This window comes from Lactuca sativa, chromosome 4, assembly GCF_002870075.4.
Source record: "Lactuca sativa cultivar Salinas chromosome 4, Lsat_Salinas_v11, whole genome shotgun sequence".
Taxonomy (NCBI): domain Eukaryota; kingdom Viridiplantae; phylum Streptophyta; class Magnoliopsida; order Asterales; family Asteraceae; genus Lactuca; species Lactuca sativa.
The window spans coordinates 40,142,146-40,154,409 of record NC_056626.2 but is presented as its reverse complement, the minus strand read 5'-3'; the positions used below and the strand labels follow the sequence as shown (position 1 = coordinate 40,154,409).

Here is a 12,264-nt window from a genome sequence, read left to right as displayed (position 1 = left end):
ATTTGTAGGAAATAAATATTATGTAGGAAATAAAATCCAATAAAATCTGTAGATATTCTGTAGGAAAAACAGTTAGTATGTACATTCTATAGGAAAATAATTCATAAGTACTTTGTAAGTGTTTCATAGGCAAATAAACTTTAGATACTCCGTAGGTAAATTTGTAACAAAATATTCCATAAGAAAACCGTAGGAAAGTTTTTAGGTAATTCGCACGAAAAAATTACCTTACGAGGGATTTCCTGCAACCGTTTTTTGTTGAAGTAATCACTTAGTTTTCTAGTAGTGGGTGAATTCTACCTTTGGAAATGTTTTCACAATGAACTTTTATCGATGATACATGTAGTCGCTAAAAAGTTTTAATTAGTAGCTAAAAATATATAATACTTTTTTTTTCAAGTGTCCTATTTACACTTTTATCGATCGGTGAATTCTGTGTTGTCTTTAAAAGGACAGGTGTCCTATTTAGAAAAAATAAATAAATATTTATTTAATAGCACAAGAACAACATGCAAATTTTTAAAAAGTCGAACATTATTTTTAATCAATACATGTCTTATAGCCCGAGGTAATCAACATTAATCGGAGTGAACACTTGCCCAGCATGTGCCTCAATATAGTTCATATGAATCATTGGGAGATGCATGTAGACAACCCAATCCTCTTTGTTCGTTGGACTTGGTAAAGTCATCACGTAAAAGTCTTTCCTTCCACGTGGCACATGGCATGATCCGAATGCCACCTTACCCCACCCAAAATCCATCTTGTCCATGATTTGGAACCTCTGTCCTGATGACACCATCATCGATGTCTCTGTGCTCGCAAAAGCCCTTGCGACTAGTGGCATTGATCTTCGTTCTTCAACCCAGTCTATCAGGTCAAGAAAATGGTCTTTCCCAGTGGCAGTCTGCAAGAACTCATGAACCTCCATAGCTATATTGCTCAATGTCATATCCATCAACTCCTAACATGTCAAAAGAAAGAGAGTTAATTATATTTATTGCCATTTTACGTGTCGTGTTGTTGAAAAAACAATCATTAATTATACATATGAATCTATCAAAAAAAATTAAGTTCGAAATTACTACATTTAGTTGACTTGAAAACCAGGAACAAAAAGAATAATTCTATGGGAATGTTTTATTGCAATCATAGTCAAATTATGTAGTTCTTTATACATTAATCAAATACTGTTGTTCTAGAATAAGTTCCTTACCTGTGATCTTTTTGCCCCAGAAGGCATGGATAACACATTGCCAAAGTGCGAAGCCATTAGTTTTTCTTTCTCTTCTCCATCTCCCTGGCTCAATCTACTCCTTCCATCGACTGCAAGAGCCACATGACACATTTGGTTGTGATTTCCTGACTCTTCCAAGCTCAATGCGACTATCTTCCACAAGAAAGAGGTGAACGCCTCTAGCTTTGACCTCCTACTCCCACTTTCACTCGCCAACAATTGTAGCCTGTTAAGCTGCTCACCCTCAATGTAGAATATCCGATTAATGAATAAAGGATCTCCACCATCATGGTTTTCTTCATTATTGGGAAAGGATGTGGGTTCATATATAGAAAATACATCGTTTATGGACGAGGAATAACTGGTTGGGGACCTTGGATTAAGGATCGACCTCTGAAAGGAAGGCAACATAGATGGAGTTTCCGATCGTGTCATGTCTGCCCATGAAGAGATAAACATGTTAGCTGAGTATCCATCAGCTGCCCGATGATCAAACATGCATCCTAGCACCATGCCTCCGCATGTAAACATTGTAACCTGCATATCATGAAAAGATATTAGAAGTTTTCCATGATAAACAAAGGATATATATAAAGAAATAAATTGCCAGTGGTCAGTGGATCTCAAGATTGGACAGGGATGTGCTGATACACTAACAGTGGCAACTTAGCATTAAATCTTTAATTAATTCATATGTATAAAGTGTCGGTTAAAACCGCTTTTTATCCAAACACCATAGATATGGGTTAAAATAAGTGATTACCTGAATAGCAAGCACACCATGTAGCTTCTTAGGGATTAATTTACCCTCAATGCTCTCGTCAGGACTGTACAAATTGAGTTCCTTGAGCTGCACGTCTGCAACAGCTTCGATGAAGTGAACTCCTCGGTTGTTGCAGTGAATTTGGTTCTCTCTGGCAGCTGCATTCCATAGGATCTCACCAGCAAGTGGGTAGTAGAGTGCGAGGGTTCGGGATAAGGAAGTTCTGAGGGTGTTTATCATGTTGAGGAAACTCCCATGGGATGGTTTCTTGTAGCAGAAGAAAGAGCCCACATCAAATGGGGGAACAAGCAAGTCTAGGTTTGTAAAGGGTAACCAGTGGTCATTCCATGGTTCGTCAGCATGCACGACTGAATTCTCAGTCACCTGCACCGAGTAACTCTTACCCTGAATACCCATATGTGTGTGTGTGTGTGTGAGAGAGAGAGAGAGAGAGAGGAGGGCGGAAAGTGTTGGAGGTCGAGATTAACAATGTTAGGTATATATATAGGAGTCCTTCATGTGTAATATCACACGGTTAGTGTACCAGTTGGAATGTCATTCTTCAATTAAATTAGTGTGAAGTATTTGTTTAATAGATACTAAGAAACACATAAAGCATGTGGCACGTGTGAACTATAGTTTAATAAATAATGAAAATAAGCACACAATTTTGCTTGTGAATAGTGGTCTTAAAGTAATATGTATTTCTTTTGTCGTTTTCATAAAAGCGATAGTAAAATTCAAGCATTAGCATTCGTTCCACACGGTAGTTGGAGACTAGAAACGGTACCCTTTGTCATAATAAATTTACAGAAGATAAAAGAGTTGACTATTAAGAAACATGCATAATTCATATATCTAATGATGCTGCTTGGTAATGTTACTGAACGGTTCTATGGAATGAAAAGAGGTTTAATGTCATAAAAGCCATAATAGACCTCATTTTTCAATTTATCCAAAAATTTTTTAAGGGAGAATGACACATATTAGTTTTGTTGGATCGAATACGTCACTTTTGACAAAACGAAGGGGTAACCCGGTTCCACCTCACCTAATTGATGTAATTATTTATTTGTTTATTATATAGAAAATGACACCTCCCCCCTCTCTCACACACACAAACACACAGTGACACAAATCCTTCTTCTGGGTTGTCTTTTCCATATATCCCCAAATCAACATAAGAAAATCGATTTACCCACTAATTCTTTGGTGAGAGCTATGGATTGTTTTCGTTCGCCCCAAATCACCACAACAAAACCTGTCGCAGAAGCAATTTGGTGAAGAAGTTAAACAACCTGTTCTCGCAAGGTACGATGCAAAACCGCCTTGTCTCCTCTGTGCGTTCATCCTCATCTCCAAGTTATCCGATCACCTTTCAATATCCAATTTAGAATTAGCCCAAATGTTTGCTTGGATGTCATTCCAGTGTACGGTAAAACAGTAAAACAGAATGAGAAAACCCATTTTGACGATGTCCCAATAGTGGCAGCCACCGTTGAATTAGGCTTCCCGTTCTTCCCTCTAAGCCAAATCTTTGGCACAGAAAAGATTTCCCTTTTCCTTCTTCCCAACAAACCCTCAGCCTCCCCCTACGGTGCTCCTCAACCCAATGGTGGATACCCATAGGCACGAAAGCCCGTTTGCGATCTTATATCATCAATGTTTCCTCCAGGAACAGATATGAACTTGGTGGCATATTTCCAGGTTGCCGATTAGGACGGAAGTGGAGTAATTTATGATAATGAATTGTAGAGGGCATCGTCTTCATACAATCAAAGTTTTAGCAGTTGGCGTATTGTTCATCTTCTTATGTATACCTTCACCAACACTAACACTAGAAAGATTGGTAAATCTCTCTCTCTCTCTAGAATTTCACTATTGTAGCATGATTAAAGGAATTGAAAAATGAATTTGATTCAATGAAGTAAAACAAGTTATTTTGAGTTGATTCTTATGTAGATTTCGTGATTTTTTTTCCAGAAATTCGTACGTCGAATTCTAATCAGCAACTCTAGTTGGCATTTACTCATCAAAGTCAAACAAATTGCAGAGTTAATGTTTTCTTCAGAAGTTCTTAACGGAGGTGTGTCTGATGAATTGTTTAAGGAAAAAGTTTTTTTTTTCTTGTTAACGAGTGAAACAGAGGATATGGTGTGTGTCAGTGTGTTTATGTGTTCAATTCAACAATTCCTCAACTTTGACTATGGTAGCTGAATTGTGAACTTTACAAGCCATGTCATCTTCGATTGCTTATTTGGTAGATAGAAACCAGTTATTTCAGGTTAAGGTGACCAAAAAGACAGGTCGCCTCACAATTTATTCCCTCATAAAGTCAGTTAAAAAGTTAAGTGACTAAAAGAGTAAACCCTAGAAAGTTCATAGGGTGTATGTGTCATTTTCCATTTTTTTAATGAGAAAACTTTTCATTTTTTGAGTTTTAACAAGTCAGAAAAATGTTACCACTGAGGTGGTGATTTTCGTTAACTTAGCTTGCATATTTGGATTAAATGATGTGGCATGCTGATTCAACATGCCTCGTCATCTTAAAAAAATGAAAATCGTTGAATGGAGGGTTGAAAATGAGACATTTCCTTTCGATATGCATCATGCTTACCCTTGAGCTAAGAAATTTTTTGGTTAGTAGCTTTGTATTAAATAAAAGTCATAACATTTAGACCTTAGTTTTCAATATACCCTAACTTTTCTTAATGAGAAATTCAGTTTTTGAGTTTTAACAAGTCACAAACATGTTACTACTCAGGTGATGATTTTTGTTGACTTCCTTTGTATATTTGGATTGAATTGATGATGTGGCATACTTATTGTTAGTTTAAGTTGTCACATCATCTTAGAAAAAATGAAAATCTTTGAATAGAGAGTTGAAATTGAGATATTCCCTTTGGAGTTTGTGTAACAACAAGGATTTTCTACATCTAATTATTTAGGGATTATCTGAGTTTTTCTAATATCTGCGGAATTGTATAAAAATTAAACATTTTACATCTCAGGGTTAATCAGAGTTTAAAATAAAATCTATATATACAAATGAACAACAAAGAAAAGTTCAATAATTAAAAAATTATTCTTTTACACTGAATCCTTGTGCTCCAGTCTTTTCACATATCACGACTACTATATGAACCCGCAAAACATGAAACGTATCTATTACATTAGATCATAGGCCTACTACATTAGATCATAGGTCTACTACATCAGATATTAGGTCTGGTGAGTTATATTCTAATCTATTTTAATGTTTTATCTATTCTTCAACTAGCTTCTATCTTTCTATTCTCTAATCTTTTTCTCTTGTCTTTCTTATACTCTGCAATCCAACTCTTCTTCTCTTTCTTCCTCTTATCTTCATAGACTCTACATTTTGTCCTCTTTTCTTAGACTCTACTTTATTCTTTATCCTTCTCATCCTACATATCCCTTACTCTATCATCTACTCTTCTTCCCATACCCTTCTTGTCCTCTTCTCAGGCTCATATCATATTCTATATATATATATATATATATATATATATATATATATATATATATATATATATATATATATATGCTCTTATCTCTACATCTGCTTATATCTCTTCTCTAATCATTTCTTTATCTTTCTATCACTCTTCATACTCTATCTCACCCCATCTTTCCTTTACTCTTCTTTATGCTCTATATATGCATGATCTTCTCTATCTCTTACTCCGTTCTTATCTCTAACTGTTAGCATGTCTTTTCATGCTCTTCTTGCTTCATCTCATACTTCTTATCTTGATCCTTCACTGATACCTTGACATTCTCTTTCCTCTCTTGAATCCCTCGTGAATTCCTTAGGGTGCATTTGGTTGCCAGGAAAGGAATGAAATTCGAGGGAAAAGGATTCCAATTCCCTCGAATTCATGCGTTTGGTTGGACTTAGAGGAGGGAAAAGGATTCCTAAATGAAATAAACTTTCCACCATATGGAGGAAAGTGAATTCCTTCAAAAGTTGGATGGAAAACATTCCTTCTCATCAAGGAAAGTGGCAGATTACAAAAATACCCCTTGTATTTATCAGAAAACCCACCACCATTACCACCACTATCACTGACCACCACCACCGCCGCCGCTACCACTGCCACCACTACTACCACCGCCACTACCACCGCCACCATCACCACCACCGTTTTGTTGTTGCACCGACCACCAACACCATCGTTGCCGTCACAACCACTACCACCGTCGTCGTTGCCACCGCCTTCATTGCCACCGACCACCACTACCACCGCCATGACCACCACCCAACACCACCGCCGCCGCCACCACCCCCCACTGTCACCACCACCCACCGCCACTGCCTGTGACTCCACCACCACTACCAATATCGTCGTCACCACCGTTACTGCGGCCACCAACCACCACCACCGCCACCACCATCACGAACATTACCCACCACCACTACCAATTCCATCACCCACCACCATCACCGCCATCATCACAACCACCACCACTACCACTACCAACATTGCCAGCATCGCCGCTACCACCACTGCCACCAGTTGCCGCTGCTACCACCAGCACCATCACCGTCGTCGCTGTCGCCACCAACTGACACTACCACCGCCACTGACCCCACCATCACTGCCACCACCACCGAAATTTTACTGTTTTTTATCATTTTCATAATGTATTTTTACATATAAGTTAGAAAACAAGGTAAAATAAAACAAACCTGATAAAAGGGTAATTATGTTATTTTACATGAATTCCAATTTCATTTCCTGCGAATCAAACAAATTCTGGAATTAATTCCAATTCCATTTCCTGCAAACCAAACAACATATGGAATTGGATTCAAATTCCTGACAGATTCCTTTTCCAATTTCAATTCAAAATCCTCCAGCAACATTCTGCGAACCAAACAGGACCTTACTCTTAATCTTTCATGGGTTACATTTAGATTCTCTCAAGAACTCTCTTAACCCTTCTCAATATTATCTAACCACACATATTCAATTCCCGTAGGAATCATCTATTAACATTCCCGAAGGAATCATCATCTCTTTCCATGCAGGAAATATAATCTCGTTCACAAAGGAAGCATACTCTTATTCCCAAAGGAATCATCTTTCTACACTTCTATTAATCTTTCATGTGACTCATCACATGACACTTGTCCCATGGACAATCTATCTCTTTATCTCATAAAGATATTTTGCAACTTCATATTTAGTACTTAACTCATTAAGTACATAATCATCATCTATGTCTATTAACCAGTGTTGCAGAAATCAGCCTTGGCGGTCGATTAATCGGCGATTAATCGCTTGACAGCCTCGAACAGATTACGATTAGGGTGCTTGGCGGAAATTGGTCAAAATCGGTCAAACTCGGGCTTGGCGGTTCTTGGCGGCCTTGGCGGTCATTGGTGGTTATAGGCGGGAAATATTTAAAAAATTAAAAAAAAATATTTTTCAAATATTTCACCAAAATTTTAAAATTTTAAATTTTTAAGCTTTCAAATTTTAAAAGATTATACTAAAATTTTTAAATTTTCAAAATTTTAAAATTTAAAATTTCCAAATACTTAATATTTTAGGAAATATTAATTTTTAAATAATTTTATTAATAATTTAGGGTCCTCGATTAATCGTTGATTAATCCCCGTTGAGTCTGATTAATCGCTTATCACTAGTCGACCGCCGAGCTACCGTCGAACGATTTTTACAACCTTGCTATTAACATACATGTATTCTACACAATACGATTAATTTCTAGACATACATACATACACAGATAAGATTATAATGCATATAATTCTATTCTTTTCTCATCTACATCTTGTAGGTATTACTCATAATACAATTAGAATTTACACATTCTTACATACTCTTTTGTATGATGATGATATGTGCATAATTAGTTAATTATTTAGCATAAATTTTTATTCATTTTTAACCAATTATGTGTATAATGTGGACAAAAGGTACTTAATAATGTTTAAATTTTGTTTTCAGTCCAAAAGACATGCTTGGAAGTAAAAGGGAACAAGGGGAAGCAATTAGAGACCAAAGAATGAAGAATGAGGGACAAAAGCTTCCTAATCGGCAAGTTCTCGAGCCTACTCGGCGAGTACACTTGAATATTCCAGAAGATAAGTCAAGACTCCTGATCCGAGACGGATAAATAGCACCTACTCGGCGAGTTGGGTCTGCTACTTGCCGAGTACACCTTGTTTTGAGATAATTATAAATACCAAACCATTATCTTGAAGAAACGGACTTTTGACATTCTTGGAGCTTCATCTACGATTGAAGAACCCTTGGATGAGATAAGGAACCCTAATCTTCAATCCTTGGAAGAATCAAGGCAACTAGGTTAATCATTCCACTTAGCTTTAGGAATTAAGTATGTTTAGCTTAGTTAAATCTGTTTTTGAGTTTGTTTTTATCATGACTATGAACTAAATTCATTTTGTTTCTGTTGGGGAAGACTAATTTGCTCCTATGGTTTAGAATATACTTTTTGATTGATTGTTATTTGGTGATTTTATTAAATTAAGTTTGTTAAAGAACCTTATGCATTAATGACAACTATTTTCTATTAATTGGAAGGTAATTAAGCTGCATGAACATCTCTTAATTATTAACCTCATATGTTATGTGAACACTTGATCATATGCTTAAGAGTAATGAATATGAAATTAAGATTAATTAGAGAATGGGTAAATTAATGTGTGAGCTTGTTTGAGAAACCAACAAACAAGAGGTTAATTGAAACACCAACTTGACTAACCAATTACAAATCTTATTTAATCCAAACAATTGAACTAGGGAATTAATTAGATTAAACAATTGGCCATGCTTGAATTGATTAATTGTCTAAGGGTTAGGAGTAATGAACATGAACCTAACCACTATAGTTGGTAACTAATAATAATTAATTGACCATTTAAATAACCATAGGAGTGAATTAGTTGAACTTAAACAGAAACCCTTTAATAAATTTGGTGAATTTGTCATTTGCTTTAATTGTTTAGTTAGTTAATTGTTTTAAGTGCTAAGTTTAAGTTTCTAGTCTTGTAAAACTAGAGAAAAAGCCCTTTACTTTTATTACTTGTTAGTTAAAATTAGTTACTAGATTAATTTCCGTTCCCTGAGTTTGACACCCTACTTATCCAACTATACCACTAAAAGACAGGTTCACTGCCTTTGTGTGCTCAATTTATTAACTAAAAGTAGGATTAAAACTAGTTCGTTTTACACACATCAAGTTTTTGGCGCCGTTGCCGGGGAACGGTTCTAAATAATTAATCTAATTTCTAATTTTTTTCGATCCTTTGTGTGAGTTTACTGGCACAAAGTTAATTTATTGCAGATTAGTAGTTAGTAATTAGGTTTTAGCATCTGTTTTAGTTATATACTTAAGCTTAGGAGTTTTCCAAAATTTCACTGATACTTGCCGAGTGCATTCGCACCTATTCGGCGAGTACAACAGTATTTCAGATTAATTTTCGTTTTTTTAGTACACTTTTTTGTTCTTTTTACGTTGTTATCTTTTTTATTTCAGGACTTTCATGACCAGAGGATCAAACACCCCGCTAGTACCCCCGTTTGAAGATCCCGAATCAGCATTAAAAAGAAACAAAGGAAAGGACGTGGAGAGCTCGAGTACACCAAAGAAGTCACCTTTGTCCAATTTGATGACTGTTTTTGGGAAGAAGAAGAGCAGCAAATTAGGAGCATCCAGCGCGTCTGTAGCAAGTGAAGACCCGATCAAGGAAGACACCGAGTACGACACCGAGGAAGAAGAAGAACCCACATACAGGCATGACTCCGACTCCGACGACGAGTTAGCTCTTACCATGGCTAACATTGATGAAATCCACATGGGGGAATGGAAGAATAGGATGCGCGGCGACACTGGCCCGGGACTTGTGCAACTCGCAATTCCCACGACTGCTACTTTTGAGCTCAAGGGTCATATCCTAGCTTTACTTAAAGAAATTCCTTTCTATGGAAAAGACCATGAAGATGCCTACAAGCATTTGGATGAAGTCAATGATGTAGCTGATTACTTTAATGTTCCAAATGTGCCTCGTGAGACTCAGCTACTTCGCATGCTTCCGGTGACATTCAAAGGTGTTGCAAAAGACTGGCTCAAGTCACTTCCCCCCAGATCAGTCACCACATGGGCCAAGATGAAAGAAGAATTCATTGATCACTTTTGCCTACCTTCCAAGATATCCAAACTGAAGAAAGCAATAACTAACTTTGAACAACAAGCTGGAGAGTCACTATATGAAGCTTGGGAGAGGTACAAGAGCTTACTAAGAAACTGCCCACATCATGACCTAAATAGCCAGCAAGAAGTCTCCATTTTCTATTATGGAGTCAATGTCACAACTAGGAAGTTACTTGACTCGCAAAGCCCGCTCACAAAGAAGCCACCCCCGGTGATCAAGGAATTAATTGAAGAATTCTCTAAACACTCTAGAGAATACCACAACCCAAGAAATGATGTTACTAGGGGAGCCGCATATGCAGCTACTAAAGACTTGTCCGCGGTCATGGCTATGCTAAAAACCATGGATAGGAGGATGGATAAAATGGATCAAACGATCCATGCTATTCGTGTGGATTGTGAAAACTGCAATGGGCCTCATCTTACTAGAGATTGCGACTTGGATGAAAATGGCAACAAGAAGGTGCAAGTTTGTTACTCAAGTGGAGACCGATATGATGAAGATTGGCAAAAACCAAAGAAAGAGTGACTCCCATATGAAGAGTACAAGAAGTCTAAGGAGGAGAAGTTTAGGCAGAAAGGAAGAGGGTTTTACCAAAAGGAGGAGCCGGCACATGAAAGAAAACCTAGTTTGGAAGAAATGCTTACCAAATTTGTAGCTACTTCAGAAAAGAGACATAGTGATCATGATGCTGCAATTCAAGAAACAAGGACCATGCTTAGAAACCAGCAAACATCTATCCACAACATAGAAATGCAGCTAGGGCAACTTGCTCAACAAATCAACCAAAGATCACCAGGCGAACTTCCTAGTAAAACCGAAAATAACCCACGAGGAGCGCACATAAATATAGTTACAACAAGAAGTGGGAAAATAATCACTCCTCTGGCCCCTGTTCAGAATGAAGCACCCAAGGACTCACAGAAGGAGGAAGTAGAAAATCAAGAAGAAAATCAAAATTTTCAATCTGACACATCTACTCGCCGAGTACAAGATATGGACTCAGCGAGTACATAGCCAAATCCGAAGAAGCAGGTACCTGAAAAGATGTATCAGCCTCCAATGCCATACCCAGCCCGAGCTAAGAAGGAGAAGCAGGAAGAGGAGTACCAGAAGTTTCTAGATCATATCAAGGCTCTTCAAATCAACATACCCTTCATTGAAGCTGTCGTCCAAATGCCCAAATATGCTAAGTTCCTTAAGGAACTTCTCACTAATCGAAGGAAGATTGAAGAAGTGAAGAAGGTAGTCCTCAATGAAAACTGCTCAGCTGCTATGCTAAACAAGCTACCAAAGAAGAAAGGTGAACCGGGGAGCTTAACACTACCTTGCCAATTTCGCAAGTTAGCTACAATTCATGCCTTAGCCGATTCGGGAGCAAGTGTGAACCTAATGCCATATTCATTCTTCAAGAAGCTGGATCTCCCCGGAACCAAGGCCAATTCGCATGGCAATTCATTTAGCAAACAAGACAGTCACTTTCCCAAGGGGCATATGCGAAGACTTACTGGTCAAGGTGGACAAATTCATCTTTCCAGCTGATTTTATAATTTTAGATATGGAGGCGGATCCTCAAGTCCCGATCATCCTCGGAAGACCCTTTCTCAACACGGCGAGTACATGGGGTATTACACGTTGTAGTCCCAAGTTAAGAGATAGTCGCCGAATACACGTTATTACTCACCGAGTACATTGATAATTTTCGAGTTCCAGAGCTGTTTTGAGCACTTTCACTGCAACATTTATCCACTTTTCGTGAAGAGTTGTTACTGGGGATTTTCTAAGAAGCTTGTTCCGTGATATTTTTGAGCTGTCAACCATACGAGACGCATGACACCCAAGGCATGGATGAGCTGTTCCCATGGCTAAAGTCAATTGAAGATGGAGTTTCAGAAAAGAGTATCAACCTATCGATTGCTACCCCAGGGGAGTTTGTTCCAATTCTTTCTATGTTTGCATTTTTATTTTTTTTGCATAATATGCAATGAGGGCATTGCATAAAATAAGTGTGGGGTAGGGGGTTGGTCACATATTAGA

At 37.6% G+C, this 12,264-nt stretch overlaps 1 protein-coding gene and 1 non-coding gene across 2 annotated transcripts; both read right to left on the bottom strand.

Annotated features, from left to right (window-relative positions):
• Positions 1–556: 556 nt before the first annotated feature.
• LOC111917707 (coniferyl alcohol acyltransferase) lies at positions 557–2,417 on the bottom strand. The gene is made up of 3 exons (XM_023913375.2): positions 2,001–2,417; positions 1,217–1,774; positions 557–964 (listed from the first exon to the last, which is right to left on the bottom strand). Exons 1-3 carry the CDS (start codon positions 2,415–2,417, stop codon positions 557–559), a joined length of 1,383 nt encoding a protein of 460 aa, XP_023769143.1.
• Positions 2,418–10,230: 7,813 nt separating this feature from the next.
• Positions 10,231–10,337, bottom strand: LOC111917770 (small nucleolar RNA R71). The gene has a single exon (XR_002859003.1). It is a non-coding gene; the product is annotated as a small nucleolar RNA R71 (small nucleolar RNA).
• Between the last annotated feature and the right edge of the window lie 1,927 nt (positions 10,338–12,264).